Raw genomic sequence first — 17,923 nt, 5'->3', positions numbered from 1 at the left:
TGAGTGTGTTGCATGAAGGAAGTTTCAAGAGCTGCAGTTGCTATAGTGATGCTTTCAGTGATGTTTTTCAATACTTTTCTTTGAAACATATAAAAAGTAAAGCTTAAGAAAATAAAAAATTGTCAGCCCCAGATTCATTTAACTTTAAATGGTGTCTGGAGTGGAATCTTTTAAATCAATTTATGCATGTCAAGAAAACTGTATGAAATTAAATGTCTGCTCTGTTCATCCTACTGCCAAGTGTAAATTTTGGGTTTTAACAGACAAAACTCTTGATTCTTTTAAGATGCTGCTTGTGCCAGTGTAGGATTAATGTTAGTGTATGCTTCAGCAGGTGGTGATGGGGGTGTGTGTATAGATCCCATAGGATTCAGTTGTTTCGATGCTTTAAAAACGGACTCTGCTGTGAGCAGCGTATGGCTGAGCTTGGGTTAAAGCGCAGCAAGACACTGCATGTGGCTCTCCTTCCCCTTCCTCCCTGTTCCATCGCAACTGGTCTCGGTTGGGAAGCTGTTTGCTCTGCTGAGGAGGAGCAGAGACACCTCTCTGCAGTGTTTCTCAGCTCCCACCCTGACATGGGATTTGCCTCTAACGCTGCCATTTGGCACTTGACCGGAACTTTAGTACCATTTAAGTAAAGTGTAAATGGTTACATGTGTATGCTGAAAGAGGTATGGATGTGAGAAATGTGGATTAGATCTGGTGATGGGAAAAGTTCTGGCCAAATTGGGAGCACTGTGTTTGCCAGAGGTCCTGTGCTGGAATTAAGTAGGGGACACTTTTAAGTAATCTTTCCTTCAGCTGTAAAGTCTCTTGTGCCTCCTTTTCTTTCCATTGGAGTGGTTCTGGTGCCACTCACCTCTACCCACCATCCTTTCTTTGAACTCTGCGGAAACGAGTATCCACAAGATCTTTACTTTTCTGTCAAATTTGATTGGAAATTGCAAGTGAGCAACATTTTATGATGGGCAGGAGCGGAGGATAGAGTCTGTAAAAAAGACCTTCTCTTGTCTTAGCATCTGGTGTCGCTAGGTTATGGAGCAGACACAGGGTTAAGAAAGGGACTCCTTTCAGTGTGGGTAGAAACAAACCAGTGGGGAAGTCTCCTCTGCTGTCATTCTTACTGCATTCTTACATCCACCATCTACTGGTGGATGCACATCAGCGTGAGCTCCTGTGGGTCAGCTTGTGGGTTTGGCTTGCAGGCTCACCTGGGGTCACCAAGAGAATCTTCCACAGTAGGTACTTGTGCCAGTCAGTTTACCAGGGCCCACAGGGGTCTCTGGAATGACCTCACCTTCCCTCCCTCAGATTCTGGAGTTACATATGTTGTCTCATAAAATGAGAGAACAAATTGCTTCTCCTGAATAGGGACTTTGATAAGAACTTTGTGGTAACATGATAGTAACCAGGATGGTTTTTATCTTTCTTATTTTAACATTTTTGATATTTATTTGGATGAAAGCCTGAGTTAGATCCTGTCTCAGTTTATTAATAATCAGAATAAAGACAGTGAAATGACTCAGGGCAAAAAATACTGAAGTGTGGAGGCCAGGTCACAGGCTGAAGAATGCCAAAGACAGTCACAATGGAGCCATGTGTCATGTCAGCTTAATGCATCTGTTAGTCTGGGGGTTTTGCTGCTGATACTTTTTAGTGGTTTAAAAAAGAGGAACTAATTTCTTCATTGTGGACTTACATAGTAGTGGGAATTAATATCTGCACAAGCTTGGATAAAATTAGGTGAGAGCAACGGTGACTTGGCAGCTGTTCACAGGAACTGTGCTGTATGTATAGAGTGACCTAGAAAAGGTGTAGTGGTGCTTAGGAGAGAAACTGGCAGCTGCATCAGGGGAGGAGCAGGCATGGAAATGATAAGCAGGTTGAAAAAAAACCATAACAGTAGGGACTGAATGTGGTGGGACTTGGAAAGGTAAGCTATAACGAGGTTAAGCATCAAGGGGAGGGAGGAATAGCAAGAGAGAGAACCTTACTGCTTCAGGGGTGCAGCAGGGAGGTGGCAAGGTGCATAATAATGACTTCTGTGGTGGTGTAAAACCTGCCTGGAACTATAAAGGTCATGCGACAGATTCTGCACTCTCTGTTTCATTGGCTTTTAAAGTCCAAATGCTACTATTACACTGATAGTATTTTATGAGTAAGCTACTCTCTGTTCAGAGATTGCTGAAATTCATTGTACATATGTTGCCTGTGTTTTCAGATACAGTTGCTATTCTTGCAAAGCTTGAGAATTGTCGTGTCCTGTTGACGTTTTTCTGTAGTGTTGAAAATAACCTGAAACTTGACTTTCATGTACAGAAAAAAACAATGATTTTTGTTTAGAACTTTATTTACATTTGTCTTTTCCTTCCTTTTTTGTCTTTGTATTGAACCAAGAGAGCTTCAGCTGAAAGTAATGGTATCTTTGTGCTTATTAGGTAGAGAAAGCTCAAAAATAACTGAATTAATCCCTCTTTTTTTGATCCATGGAATGCTCCTTTTCTTCTGTAACTGGTGGTCGCTGGTTTATTGTCAGATGGTAACAGTTGCACATTTCCTTTGTGGGACTTTACTCACTTTCATTTGCTATTACTCTGCAAAGATGACCTGGCCTGGATTTTTTGTGTTTGTTTTCTGTTCTCCTCTTCACAAAGAAGACACTTATTTATCTGTCAACATTTTCATTATTGTAATTTCAGTTTAGTGTTGATACCTGTGTCATACATCCTTATGGTCCAGTGTTCTCAGAGAGCACTTACAACATACTAATTAGAGGCAGGGGGAAAGGATTAATGAAGCTGAGCATGAGTTCATTTTATATTTCCTCTGAGATCCAACTGATTCTGTTGTTGGGATCTTCTTTACTTTAATTTCTGTTAGTGTTTTCTGGTCCCTGAATAATACAGTGACTGGGTAACATTAAACCCCACATCAATCAAATATTTCTTGTTTTCTCATCCTCATTGTCCTCAATGATGTGCAACTGTGATTTAAGAAGAAAAGGTGTAATGGAAAATACGGCTTTTAAAAATAAGTAAGACAAAGGCAGTATGGATGAACTTTTGTTTAGACCTTCTTAGACATCTTTACTTGGATGAGGTGGATTTTTTTACTTGGTAGGGGGGTGGATTTCAAGAGATTTTATGTGAGAGTGAAAAAAGCTTGCAAACCTGAGAGATTTACCTTTTAGTATTACGGGATGGAGACAGCAAGCAAGATCTGGAGAGTAACCAAGTTGTAAACAAAGAAGCCGGGGATAAAACTATGATAAGCTGCTTTTCTTTAACTACTCTGCCTTGTTCAGACAGAGCATTTAAAAACTGTGAATAGCTGTTGTTTTATCTCATCTCCGACACAGGATGTTCAAAGACCTTTAAATCCCCAGAAGGTGAGGGAGAAAAGACAAACTAGAGAAGAAGCAAGTAGGAAAGAATAATCTGTTTAATCTAAAAGCTTTCTGGAAAGCTGTGCTTTGAATAACTGGTGCATATTTATACTTCTGTAGTTCCCCCTAGGCAGTCTGTCCTCTTTTGACTGGCTGTGAAATTCTGACTTTGGCTTCCTCTTCTGAGATATAGAAGCCATATCAACAGCTAGATACTGTGATCAAGATGATCCTGTTTTTCTCCCTGTTCAGGAATCCTAGGATTTAAAATTTAATTTCAAATTACATAGACTAAAACCAGTGTTAGTCAAGGTAAACCATATGCAGCAAAAAGAATGCCATGTCTGTACTTCTGAGAGAGATACACAGCTCTACTCTGAAAACATTCTTTTTTTTTTACCAAGTACCTGAGGGATATGAAGTAAATTGATTGCTAGTGTCAGCAGAAAACTAAGACACTTCTTTTTTTTTATAAGCAATGCTGTAAACACATCAGTATCTTTTTAAATATGCTAAGCTCTGCTGCTTTCCTGTTTGGTAGTAGCTCAGTCTCCACTAAGAACAATAATTCTTTCTCACAGCCTTAGGGAGGGAAAAATATTTGGACATAACAAAATATTAGATGACTATTTAATAGCAAGGATTTCTTTTTTTATTGAGGGCCCTTGAAAGTTTCTATTTCACAATTTTTTTCTACACATGAACTGAAAAGATACTTGAAAATGTTTTGAAGATAAGCCTGTAACTTCCAATTAGTTCAGTTTTTCTCTTTCCATGATTTTATTCTAGCATGTATAAGGTAATAAGGTCTCATGATAAGATTAATTTTGGCATTGGTGTAGATATTTAATGAGACTGGGGGAGAAGGCTGAAAAGTCAAACCTTGACTGCATGGCATCCTTAGCTCTGAATGGCAGTGTTTAGTAAGCCTCCAGTTCTTCATTTTGCCAGGTTTTACTGTAAATGAAGTTTATAACGAGGTTTTCAAAAACCTTGTGCAATTCCTATTACATACATTCCCTTTTAATGTATCATTAATAAAATAACAAGTTATTATCACATTATCCTTCTGCACCCTTCTCTCTGGCAACAATGGATATTCCTGAAAGCACTTTCCAAGTAAGCTAGCTGTCTACAGTCTATGATAATCAGCTGTAATGGCACATAGGCAGCTGGTTTGCTAATCCTTTGATTGCAGTATTAGTTTGTCTCAGAGATTCTGAAAACCTGTCTGATCCTGTAAGTGTGTTTAGTGAATATTTTAGAATAAATTATATCTTGCCTTAAGACTCTAAAACACATATTCAGGTTATGAGTTGTGTATTTTCTGGGTTTTTCCCTTTTGTGATACCCATGTTTATGTTTAAAGGGGAAAAAAAAAGACATGTCTGTCATAAAACTGCTTAGCAAAACATTGAACTTAAATTCATTTAACACTGGAAGGATTTGTATTTTAATCACCAGAAATTGTCCTTATCTGGCTTATCACCCTGTCAAGTAATTCAGGCTTGGATCAGGATCTTTTATTTACAGAGAGATTGCAAGTAAGTTTTCCTTTATACAAATCTGTTAAAAAGAATAGAAAACCTACTTTGTAGGTACATACTGATTACATAAAACATGCAGTAATCTGTACAACCATGTATTTTTTATTAAAAAAATACATAATGCGTGTGCAAACATGAGTATTATTTTATGTTGCACTTTAATTTTCATAAATTAGAACCAGTTTGCTAGGAAATAAGTACATGAGTTAATAAACCTGATCTGAATTTATTTCCAGCTGCTATTTAAATGTTTGTTGCAAGTTCCATTGCTTTCTAATGTTTCTAGTTCAAATTAAAGAGAAAAAATGATCAGTTCATAGAATCATAGGATGGTTAGGGCTGGAAAAGGCCTCTAAGATTAACGAGTCTAACCATTAACCCAGCACCTCCGTGTTCACCACTAAAGTCATAGGTGAAAATGTTCTCAGTAGAGGCTGGCAAAGTGTTTGGTCAGAGTTTTGTTTCAAAAGACACCAAATCAACTAAGTAGTATTTTTTCAATGTCCCTGTAATAAATGTATATAACACTTTGTGGTGTTGAAAGCCTAAAGTCTTTAAAAAAAAAGTGAAAAGAGAGGAAACCACTTCTTTACTGGTAAATGCTGCCACTGTAAAGCCCCTATACCGTTGCGTTTTTTTGGTTGTCATAATGAGATTTGGCCTTGTTCCTTCCTTACTAGTCCCAAATGCCAGGATGCTGTTTGTGCTTATTTCCTGCCTTTTAAGTAGGTCTGAGTCAGAAAAAGTTCAAACTCTCCTGGACTGAAATGCTGATCTTGTCTGTGTCTGTGGTACAGAAATGCAGTGTGTAGGGGAGCCCCCACGGTCTGGCTCTGCGCTCACCCCTGCAGCAGCTGGCTGGTGGATTAGGCTGGCTTGGGACCTGAAGAACCTGATGTTTTCTGCTCACACTTCTGCTGTGTCTTGAGAGGTGTTTTAACCTGGGCTACCTGAGGTATGTGTGCAGGGTGAGGAGTTCAGATGGTCTTCTGAGCATAGCTCTAGCCGTCATCCTCAGGTGTGTAATGCAAAATGTTAAGGAAGTTGATCACAGTCCTTTCCTTGAGTGTCTATTTTGGGAGTGCCCTTTTCCATGTTTCCTGTCATTAGCATCAACAGAGATGATTAAAAACAATCTTCTTCTGTTAATTTTTTTTTTTTGTTTCCTTGTCCCCAGAAGTTTGTTTCCTTGCTGTGACGTACTGTACTTCAGTACGTGAAAGGCAGTCCTTGAAACAAGTGTGTTCAGTAACCTGGGCTTGTCTGCATGTACCAACCATGCCCTTTTTAACTGCATACGTTTAGAAATCAGAAGTTAATGAAGAGCTTGTCTTGACTAGACACTGATTTTTTTTTTTCTGACTATACAAAATCTGCAAAAGTTTGCCTATATATCACCTTCTTAGCCAGTGAAGTTGGTTTTGGTACAACAAGGATTTAAATGGAAAAAGAATAAATGCATAAAGAGAGTTGGTTTTAAGTAGTGCAGTGCTGTGCCCATAAATTTCTAACAATTGAAGCTCTGTAACATCAAGAAATACATAAACAGTGACCTCTCTTCAATGGCTGATAACCTTGAAGTCTAACAGAAGCAAAAGTCAATATTTTCTGGTTTTGACCAGTTCAACAAACACCATAAATACCTTTAGCTGACAATTCTTTCCATTCCTGCTCTCAGTTAAGGAACACAGAGTAGGAGTGTTTGAAGTAGGTCCCAAGTTCCTGTAGCAGCCCACAGTGTCTCACAGGTCCTTGGCAGTCTGTCCTCAGCATGCGCTGCCTTTCACCTTGCGCTGGCCGCCTTACGGTGCCTGGGGAGCTTTCGTGTTGGCCGTGCTTTTACTCAAGATTACAATGGTTTGTGGGGTATTCTGTGGCATACTAATAAATGTCTTGAAGAAAAAGGCTTGAGATGTTTTTGAGCTTAAACATATATTCTGTGAGGAATTCTGGAAAGGTGAGAAGCTTCAAGCCCTCGTGGGGCATGTCTGGGTAGAAGCTAGTTTCTGCCTTTTGCTGCTCTCGTAATTTTCTTCAGGATTTAAGATTTCAAAGCCAAATAGATTATGCTTCTGTTTGAGGAGCAAAATATGATTGTGATTCTGGAGCTTAATTTCCTTGTAGCTTCAGGTCCAAGAATGTTTGCCAGTTTTTGAATGTTTCAGCATATTCACAGTAGTGTATTCACAGTGTCCTGAAAATGTTTATAGGAAAAATTTTTGTAATATGCTGTAAGACACAGGCTGTATGGGTTCTATCTTTTCCCAGATTTAAGGTACTGAAAAGTTCTCCAGAAAGTGTTTCAGTAATATCTGCAGTAGAAATGACACCCCTGCTAGGTAGAAAAGTGAGTACATTACATGGATTGGGGGATTACCAAGTAGCAGATTTTTTTTAGAGGGAATGTAATGCAGACTCTGAAATAAGCAATTTTGCTGTGGGAAGTCTGAGTTTGGGGGATAAATATCACATCATTAGTTTGCTTTACTGTTGCTTTTGCTGCAGAGTTTCCTGTGTTATTCCATGCAAGTACTTTACTTTGACAGCCCAGATAAACAAAAGCCAGACGCTCATACCCAGAAAAAATCCTGAACTCCAGTCTAGGGCAAAGATAAAGAATTCAGGCTTTTTCAGTTCCATGAATAGACACTGGCCACTGGAAAAGATTGTGTGACTAAGGCTGTGGTGATTTCTATTCTGACATAATTGCTGAACAGTAACATGAACTTATTTTTCTTTGAATGAAGACAGAGTCATTTAGGAAGTGAAAAATATAGAAAAAATAATTGGGAAAATGCTAGGCTTGTTGAAATCCTGTAATGCAGTCACTCTTTCAGATTAAACGTAGACTGGGATTTTTCAGGGAGACCTGGAGAAGCTGGATGCCTAAAATCCTGTCAAGTCAGTGAAGGCCAGCTCCTCCCTTTCCTGTGCTTTTCCAGAAATCTGGGTTTAAATCAACTTTAGTGCATGTTGGACTAATTCTTGAATAAAGTGGAAGGTATACTTAAAGCTGGCTTACAAAATACTTCTTGTTGAAATTGAATGAAGACAGAGTCATTTAGGAAGTGAAAAATATAGAAAAAATAATTGGAAAAATGCTAGACTTGTTTAAATCCTGTAATTTAGTCACTCTTTCAGATTAAATGTAGACTGGGATTTTTCAGGGAGACCTTGAGAAGCTGGATGCCTAAAATGCTGTCAAGTCAGTGAAGGCCAGCTACTCCCTTTCCTGTGCTTCTCCAGAAATCTGGCTTTAAATGAACTTTACTGCATGTTGGACTTATTCTTGAATAAAGTGGAAGGTATGCTTAAAGCTGGCTTACAAAATACTACTTGTTGAAATTTCCTTTTTTGCTCTACATTGTGAGTCTGTGAGTAGATTACCTCTGAGGTGATTCAGCTATGTGTAAAGATTGAATTCCTGTTTGCTTATGGGGTAAAATAAGCAAAAATTGTTTCATCTTGAGACAAGAAGACAGTGCAACCCAGTCAGTGTCATTTGCAGCCACAAGGATGTTTTTTGCCATGTGAATCCTCACAGAAAATCATAATTTTCAACTTCACTAATTTCATGGAAGCTCTAAGATTTTTTTAAAACAAGCATTTGGAGTTGAAGGTAATTTTTTTATGGTTTGTCCTCCACTAATGTGTTTAGATTAGTAGATTAGATTCTCCCTTAAGTGAGTGTTATGATTTGACACTTTTATGGTATTTAATGGTTTAATAATGTTTTATGCTAATTTGCTTCTACTTTCGAGTATTTGAGCTTAACAGCTTTTTCAGAAGACTTTTTGAATGTGCTTGGACCCTTTGCATTTCCATGTAGAACACACTGACTGGATTTTGCTTTAATATGAAATGAAAAGATTTTGGGAATGACTGAATTGAAGTCTGATGACAAAGATGAGTGTTTTAAAGCTTAATGAAGTGAATGCTGAAATGCCATGACATTTTACTGTTTTTACACCACCAAGAAACCTGCTGCAGTCTCTTTCTCTAAAGCCTTCACCAAGTTGTGTGATAAAATGTCATCAGCCCTGTGTAATCACTGAACTAAGAATACTGTTACAGGGTTTTTTTTAACATACCAGAGGTTTTTTTTCCAGAGTTAGCAGGTGATATATATCTGGGAATTTCATACTGGTCAGATGGATAACCTTTTTCCACTCCCTTTTTGTTACGTGCGTTTTGTTTTAATTCTGTCTTGTTAAAAATTATTGGGACTTCAGCAGAGGGAGAAAAAGATGGAAGGAAGAAACCTGCTGAACTAGACAGACTTATGCACTTAGGACATTTGTTTTTATTGTATACTGCCTGAACAGAGCTGTACAACATTAAGGAAAATGCTGAGTCACAGGGAGAGGTAGATTCTTTTTCTTGTTTAGTTGTATACATTATGGAGGAGATAATGCAAGGTGCAGGAAGCTCTGATTAGTGGCCCAAGTAGTCAAAGGTCAACTTGTTATGGCCGTAGTGGAGATTTTACGATACTTGGGTTTAATTCTGCAGTTTGTCCTTCTCTGACCCTGGCTGAATCAATATCCTCAATACAAATTCAGCTCGAATCTCTTTCCATATCAGCTGAAAAATGCTCATCCTCATGATGTAAAGCAGTATTAACTGTTCAAATTCACTTGACATTCTTGAATATTGACCCAAAACACAGGTGTTGCTAGCTTTCTTGCCACCATGTCTTGTTCTCTTACTAGATAGATAAAACTTTGCATCTGTGGTAATGTCTGGTTCTCATGAAGTTTGCACAGCAAGGTGGTCTGGTGGTCCTCAGAAACATTTAGAAAGTTGTAGAAATAAGGCAGTGACATGGTTTATTGGCAGTAAACTCAGGTATTTTTTCATAAAATCTGGCAGCGTTTGGGAACTACATAATTTGTCAGCTGCTAGCAATAAATCTCTGCCATCCTGGTTCTTTGCTGCGTGGCTTCTCTTGCATAAGCTGGGTTCTTCTAAGGCAACACTTCCTTTGAGAGTAAATTGGGTAAAAGGAGAACAAGGCCTTCAGTACAGAATTTGAGTTGACAATTTTCTTGTTGGCCTCTCCATACATGGCTATTTACATTAGTTCCTATTAGTGAGATTGCTGGTGTGGTGGATGCATCTGGTCTGAGGTACACAATGCTAACGTGAGGCTGCAAGGGGGGCACGTGTTGGTAGCCAGGAGCCAGTGAGGCTGTGCCAGGAGGGTCAGCTGGTCCCAGAGGAAGCCGTGGGCTGTGTACCAAAGTGGTCTGAGACAGCAGTGCCTGAGTGGAAAGCAAAGTGTGAACCTTTTGCACAGCATGACTCAATGCAGTTGCCACATGATTGGCTCTGTTGCACTTCGTGCTAGCAGGTCAGTGGTTCTTCAGAATGAAGCTGAAACACCAAGATACCCAAGGGCTGTTAAAGAAAGCTCAACAGGAAAAGGCTCTACATTGCTGCTGGTAGCCTTGATCAGCCCACAACACTGTTAGAAAGTGAACAGAAAGGAAAGAAAACAGATTTCAAATTTACTTGCTTGCTTCAAGGTTAGATTGAGAAGGAAAGACCATGTATATCCATGTACAGAAAAAATACATTTGAATTTTCTAGTCTGTTTCAAGGGCAAAGGACCTTGTAGTAAACATAAGTTATTTTGTCATCTGCATGTGCAGTCAATCACTTTGAAATGGGTATCAGTACAAGCATTCATTTTAGTTTTGGCACTAGTTCTCAATCAAAACCTGGCTCTGTGTAATTGCCAGCATTTGAAACTGTGATGTTAGTCAGCAAAAGCAGACAAAACCAAAATAATTTTTGAAGGCTAAGGACATGCAGTGTACTGTGAACAGATTATTGCAGATTTTAACACCAAGTATAAACTGTAAAGGGTTTCTTGTCAAAATATATTTTACAGTCTGTTTTGAGGTATATATTATGTCCTGTAAAATAGTTAATGATTATGATGGTTTTTATTTCCCCTCTTTTCTTAGGAGAAGAGGGAAATATGTAAATTTACCACAGATGTAAATTTCTGAAGCACTTTTCTTTACTTTCCTGCCTCCTTCCTAGAAGTTCTGCTGTATTCTCTTGTGCAAATTTCCATTATTTCATCTTCATGTCTTTAAAATATTAATCCAGTGGTTGTGTAAAGCAATAGGCTGTGCAGCCTGCCTGACCAAACATTCCCAGGCTTTGTGCTGCACTGTGCTGATCCTGACCTCCTGCTCAGAAAGTCTCCAGGCCATTTCAGGTTAGCTTAGACCTTCGTGTCCTCATGCCTAATCCTTAGGCAGACAATTTATTTGTTTTTCTGACCAGTCAGTGCAGAGTGCTGCTGTTCAGTTGGTTAAACATGCTACAAAACAGAATGCTGGAAGTATAAATATGTGGAAGATTACCAGTAGTTTAGCTTTTTTTCCTCCCACTCTAAGTTGGTATTGAGGGTGGTCAGTCTGGAGAAGCATGACTTCCTTCAAAAGACATCTGCTTATGATATATTTTAATATAAGTGGGTACACATTTAGAAATATTTGTAATTAAATCCTATGAGGAGAAAAAGATTAAAAAAAAGCAGCAGAGTATTTTCTAAGTGATGATTTCTTCAAGATTCTATTTCTCTGTACATCACACAAGGATTCAGCTATCAGTATTTGAAAAGATACTCAGAGGAGCTTCCTGGTGGATACCTTCCTTACAATAGCATGTCTTCATAATGCAAGCTATCTCACAACCCTGTCTCGAGGGCAATGATGTTTCCCCTATTGTGTAAATAAAAGAGCTCCATGGAAAGCTGACAGAGCCAAAATAAAACAGGTTTTGTGTCTATGGCTGTTCTGATGAAAATCTCACTAATTGAAAGGACAAGTTACAGAAAAAAATGTCGATCTTTGAAAACAAATCTGTTGCAGCCTACTGAGATTTCCAGCTGAATGTGTGGTGGCCTGTATTTAAAGAAATTCCATTACAGGCAAACATGCTCAGAAAGCTTTTTCTTTTTTTTGCCTTATTTTTTTAAGTCATCACCTTTATGGACTTAAAGGCAGTTGGTGTAATTACCAACAAGGTACCCCTGTGTGTGGTCTGTGATGCCAGCAGGTCTGTTCTTGTAGATTGCGTGCAGGTTTGTCTTCAGACTGTTCTCACATGCTTTTATTTGTCACTGTTGAGTCACAAAATGTTTTGCCTGGCATTAATCATAAAGTGGCAAGTGTTTTATTTATCTTTAATCCCAATGATTCGACCATGGAGTAGCATGCGAGTAACATTTGAGTGGTTTTTTTCTTTTGTTCCTTTCCCCCTCGCTTCGCACTTGATGTGCATTCTGTGTATTGCACTGAATAGATGCAAGGTCAGGAAGCATCAGTTAAGTACTAATGGAAGTGACTTCCGATGCTATTAGTGAAAATATGACTCATGTTCTAAGGATTTGCAGTTGGATTGCTGTAACTTTTGGTATTTCTCTTTCATTGTTTTCAGTAGTTGTTTTCCTAGAACACGCCGTGATCGCGAAAGAATTACTATATTAAAAACAACAGCGATGTATTCATTTATTTAAACTCCTCCTAGTATGGATGAATTGTGTGTTAGCTGTGTACAGCATTTCTGTCATAGTAGATGCACTTGGAATTTTTTTCTGATCTTTGCTGTTCAGAAATATCTTTATTGGGGAAAAAAGGCAAATGCTCAGATAGTAAACCTCTCAGGGTGCTTTTATAGAGAACGGACAGAATTAAATTATCAGTGTGAATCAGTTTTCTGTTTCTGGGCAGCTGTAAATAACATCATGATTACAGAGAGAAAATACTGAAAAAAGCTATATAGCGTTTTTTCCATGATAACGTTCAGATTTTTTTTCATTGACAGTAGAACTAAGTAATTGTGAGATGGTAAATCACATAAAAACCTGAGCTGTATGCCAGAAGGAAATTCCTGAAGCCCTGGTCCTCTTTTTTGGGGCTGTATAGTGGTATGGGGGTGAACTGTACACCCCCAGACTACTGCGACAGTAAGCATGAGCCACAGGATGGGCTTGGGAAACAATGGGCAATTCCCAGTTCCTTTGTGATTCCAGGAAAGTAATTTTTGTAGTCCGTTTACCCATTCTTGGAAAACAACAGTAAGTTTTCACAGTCTGATTCAAGTGAAGTCTGTTGCATGTGCCTGTGGTGATCAGACTCACCAGCAGCGGCAGCCAAGCAGGAAAGCTGAGAACATTGACTGTTTCTTAGATGACTGCTTGGAGCACCCATATTCAATTTGCATGCCACTCATGTTTGATTCTGAAACTGTATATAAAGGTGTATTTTTCTGTACACAGAGGTGTAAAATGGGCTGGAGAGCATCAAAACTCATTTTGAGGTTTGGGTTTTTTTCTGGTTTATGATAGAGAATTGAGGAGGTTGCTGTGCTCTTTTTGGTTTTTGCCTTGGTAGAACTTCTGGGAATAGTGCCTTCCCTTCTTGTCTTTGTTAGAAATCCCTGCAGGATGAGGGAACTGAAGCTTGAGTTCATTTTATTATTTCTATTGAATTATTTTGACATAGTTTGTCTGGTATGCAAATACAAGAGGAATGGAAAATTGACATTTCATTATAAATCCTTCATAATTTGTTGTTTAGGTTTTACTTTTTGTTCTCTTCAGTGTCATCCTATCTGTTGCTTCTACAGTTTCTCAAGTAGCAAATTTTTCAGTGGTGTATGACGTAGGCATTCAGCTGCCATTTATTTATTTCAAAATCTCTCATGAAATTCCATTACAGGGTTAATTAGAAAAGATCAGAATGTGTACTGAGTTCAGTGTGATGAACAAACAGAGTTTACTATGTTACTATTTTTTTACTAACTCTCATGAAATTCCATTACAGGGTTAATTAGAAAAGATCAGAATGTGTTCTGAGTTCAGTGTGATGAACAAACAGTTTACTATGTTACTATTTTTTTACTGATTTTTTTTACTAGAGTTTACTGTTACTAACTTATAAAGGTAAATTTGGGGTTTTAAAGGATGGCTTCAGCCATGTAGCAGATGTCCTGTGAAACCTATGCTGCCACTTTGGTGCTAGGTTGTGTTTGGTGCTGGGACATTTCATGTCTGGGCAGATACACTGCATGGCTTGGTCTGTAAATGGCTTCTGCATCTTGCTGATTTGAGGATACCCTGCTGGTGCATCTTGGGTCTGCAAAATCTGTAAGGAAAGGGCACTGTACAGTGAACTGCTTGTGGCTCCCTAATATCTGGTGAGCACACATGTTTGCAGGGACTTGGCTCTTCATGTTTCTGACGGGTAGCAAATGAACTGGATGTATCAAATAGAGCCTCGGTCTTCATAGGCTAAGTTATTTATTTTAATTGCCCATGTTGTTTAATGAAGATCTTGACATTAAGGTATTTCCTTGGGTCTATTTGGATCTATTTGAACTGAAGACAAACAAGAGAATCCAGTAGTTCTAGTCTTACCTTACCATCTTGCCTGCCTTGGAGACAAAAAAGAGCAAGTAGCCCAGCTAAGAAATAATTTTTGTGTCTTGTTTGCTGCATGTTGGAGACATGCAAGAATTGCAGAATGGTTGAGGTTGAGAGGAACCTCTGAAGGTCATCTGGTCCTACTCCTTGCTGAGGCAGGGTCACCTAGAGCCAGCTGCCTGGGACCATATTAGACAGTTTTTAGGTATCTCCAAGCATGGAGAAGCAGCTTTGGAATTGTTTCCAGCTGAGCTGCTACAGAGTGTGTTAGTGGCTGCCCTCAAGTCCTGCAGGTGCACAGCTCCCAAGGGACAGGGAGATGTGCTTCAGCTCTGAATGCACCCTCCATACCTGCTGGCTTCCATGATGACTGAAAACTGACAAACGTCGTCCATGTGGAACGCGTGGAAATCCAAATGTGCAATGGTATTTTACCTTGAAGAGTAAGATTTCTGTTGAAATAAGTCAGCTTTTAAAGAGGCGTTCCAGCACTTTTGCGTGGTTTTTGTAGTACTATTTTGTAGTACTTCTTTTGGGCAAGGTTTAAGGCATACAAGCATACTCACCTAGGCTAGAGGCTGCTTTCAAAACCTGACCTAGAAGTATTCCAGTACTAAAAGTTTTTAAATGTGACTAGTTTCCACTGCCTGGAAGAAAGAAATCCCAGAGCGGGAATGTACTGAAATCACGAGCAGTAACTGAAGCAGCACATCTATTCTGTTGTTCTGCAAGATGGTTTCTGTACATCTGAATGCCCTACCCAATTTTCTTCGGCATTACAACTTCAACAATGAACATACAGAGACCATAGAGAAAAATAAAGTAGCTTTTGTTCCATGTCCCCTGTTCTCCAGATGTTCCATGCCATCAGGGAAGGGGCAGGGGTCAGCAGAGTATTGCAGTGGGTACAGCTCCCACAGGGGCTGTGCTTCTCCGAGTTATAATCGAAGCAGGAATGTGCAGTGATCAGCATGAAAACTCTAGTTGTTGGATGAGTAACCTTTATTTTTTTTGTTGGAAAAGTTTCCCACTGAGATCATCTGACATTAAATTATGTCAAGTTCACTCGTATTTTTATTACTTTGCAAGAAAACTGATAGACACTTAGGTTCTATTTTCTCGTGCTTGCCCCATCCTCCCCTCTGCAGGTATTCTTATAGGGCAATGCAGTCTTTTTAAATCAGAAAAGCCTTTGGTAGTTACTTTAATTTGTGGTTGGACAGCATCTAACATGACTCTTAACAACTTCTCTTTTTTTGAGTATCTTCTCATACCTCTCAACTTTGATCCTAGGAGTTTTATAGAAAGATTAAGAGACCTGAAAAGTAAGCAATTAAAGCTGTCTCAGTCAGTGGTGCACAGACACGATGCATGTCATTATTTTTTGTCTGAGTCCAAGGCAAAATCAAAAGGTTTTGGTTTGTTTTTGGTCTTTTTTCTTCTTCTATTAGTTCATGGGTTCAAAGATTTTATTTTTTTTTAACATGTTGAGGTATTGTTAAAGTCGGCTTTCCTGGAATTACTTTTCTTTTGAAATAAAGAAACCAGATTTGCGTGGCTGTTTCATAAATTCTATTCTTTTAAATATTTTTAAAAAATTTTTATTTATTTTTTAAAAATTTTTCACAAAGGCAAGTTATGAAAGGGCTTATCTTGCAGCAATTTGAGTGTTTTGTAAACAACCAGATCTTGGATGGCCTTAGCCCCACTCAGCTATCGTATGCAAGAGGTTTTAAAACCTTCCTACTGTCCCTTGGAGCAGATGTGTCCTATTTCACAAGGCTGTATACTTTTGTCCCATTGTGTCTTGAAAATTGTAATTCTGTGATGGTTTTTTCTTCTTTGACTTTTCAAAAAGTGAGTCAGATGCAGTTCCCTTCTGGCAGTGGGGTGCTGTCCTTTCAAACGTTGTTTCTTGGCCAGTCCCATGTCAAGGAGCAGAGAATGCAGGACAGATGCTTCACGCCTGGCATACTCAGCTGTTCTGAGAATAAAACCACAGCGTGCAACTGGCGAGTTCTGCTGGAGGCAGCATGTGCTGGCTGCTCATGTGTGACCTTTTTGTACTCAGTAACTTGACTAACTCTGCTCAGAGAGATTTTTTAAAAATGGAATACGAAATGTAGGTGACTGACTTTCTGACCAGAGTTCAGAGAGGTGTGCGAGCAGCATGGACTGCCAGCCGGGTTCTTGGAGTGCGGGGAGCTGCGAGTGATTGAATTACACTGGCTTAAGAGCTTTCTGTCCCCTCAGCTGAGAGTTTTGCCCCCACTGGCTGACACGCAGCACAACTGATCACATGTGATCTACCAGACCAGTAGAAAAATGAGCTAAGTTGTGCTATTTTAATTACTGCTGCCACACAATAAACTGGGAAACACTGGCAGAATGCTGGCCTGAATAATGCAGCAATCTGTAGTTGTCTCAGCATAAAAGAATTACAAATTTTTACTCCTGATGAACAGTAACAGCCTTAAAAGTGAGACACGTGTATCCAAGTCTCTTGGTTTTTCTAACCCAATCACCCCAGCTGGTGACACAGTGAAGCAGTGTTCTTGCAGTTAGTCTGCCTTGCTGAAACATGGCTTCTTTGGGGCCAGTGCTGAAGAATGATCAAAGAAATAAACCATCTGTCAGGAGATATTTCATACAGTACCTTTAATAATTTACAATTACATATGCTATAATTTTACTTTAAGTTCAAAATCTGTTTTACCCAAAAGACCAATCTGCTTCAGCTTGCATCTTTTTGCTGCCAATGCTTTGATGGGAGTTAAAGAACTGGATGAAATCTAGTTGTTGAAAAATGTGCTACAAATTCTTACTGTGATTGGATGTTAGCTGAGCTGTACTTCTGAATAGTATCTATGTGCCTTGTAGTTACACATCTATGATTTTTTTGAATGTATCTTTTCAGAATCATCTCTTTATTAAGTTAATCTTTTATGCGTGGAATCACTGACAAAAATTATTTTTCTTTCTTTGGCTAAAGCTACACAGAGTGAGGAGCGGCTGTGTGCATTTAAAGACCCGTATCAGCAGGACCATGGAATCAGTGAGAGCCGGATCTCCCAGGAGAATGGCACAATTTTGTGCATGAAAGGTAGTACCTGCTATGGACTTTGGGAAAAAACACGAGAAGGAGACATACATCTTGTGAAACAAGGTATGTTACAGTTCAGTTTTAGTGCAGTAGTTTTTTTTACTTATTTCACTTCTTTGTGATCCAGTTCATACAAAGCTGCACAGCTGCAGAACTAGACTTCTTGCACATTGTCAAAATGCATAATTTTAAACTTCCCATTTAACTATTTTAAATGTGAACAGAAAATTTGTTAGAAATTAATGGCTTTTCAAAGAGACCAAAGACATCAATGTACAGTTGAAAGAAGAAGCATTCAAATTTCTTTTTACATAGGATGTCCAGAAGAAGATGGCTTTCTTGAATTTCAGTATAGGTATTGATGTAATGATAAATTTAACAGTAAGTGTCGTATTAAGTAAAAAGTGTGTATTCATATTGATTGGATGTTTGTTTACAAAGGA

General features: G+C 38.8%; 1 protein-coding gene across 1 annotated transcript in view; it reads left to right on the top strand.

Moving 5' to 3' along the window:
* Window positions 1-17,923, top strand: part of BMPR2 (bone morphogenetic protein receptor type 2) — a 105,777-nt gene that overhangs the window by 34,845 nt on the left and 53,009 nt on the right. Inside the window, exon 2 of the mRNA XM_041403182.1 lies at window positions 17,370-17,543. Coding sequence (XP_041259116.1) covers window positions 17,370-17,543 — 174 coding nt within the window. The remainder of the gene's footprint in view (window positions 1-17,369; window positions 17,544-17,923) is intronic.

The sequence above is a fragment of the Onychostruthus taczanowskii genome, unplaced genomic scaffold (genome assembly GCF_017590055.1).
Source record: "Onychostruthus taczanowskii isolate IOZ18803 unplaced genomic scaffold, ASM1759005v1 scaffold20, whole genome shotgun sequence".
Lineage (NCBI taxonomy): Eukaryota > Metazoa > Chordata > Aves > Passeriformes > Passeridae > Onychostruthus > Onychostruthus taczanowskii.
The sequence above is the reverse complement of the archived record's forward strand: the minus strand, read 5'-3'. Positions and strand labels throughout refer to the sequence as shown.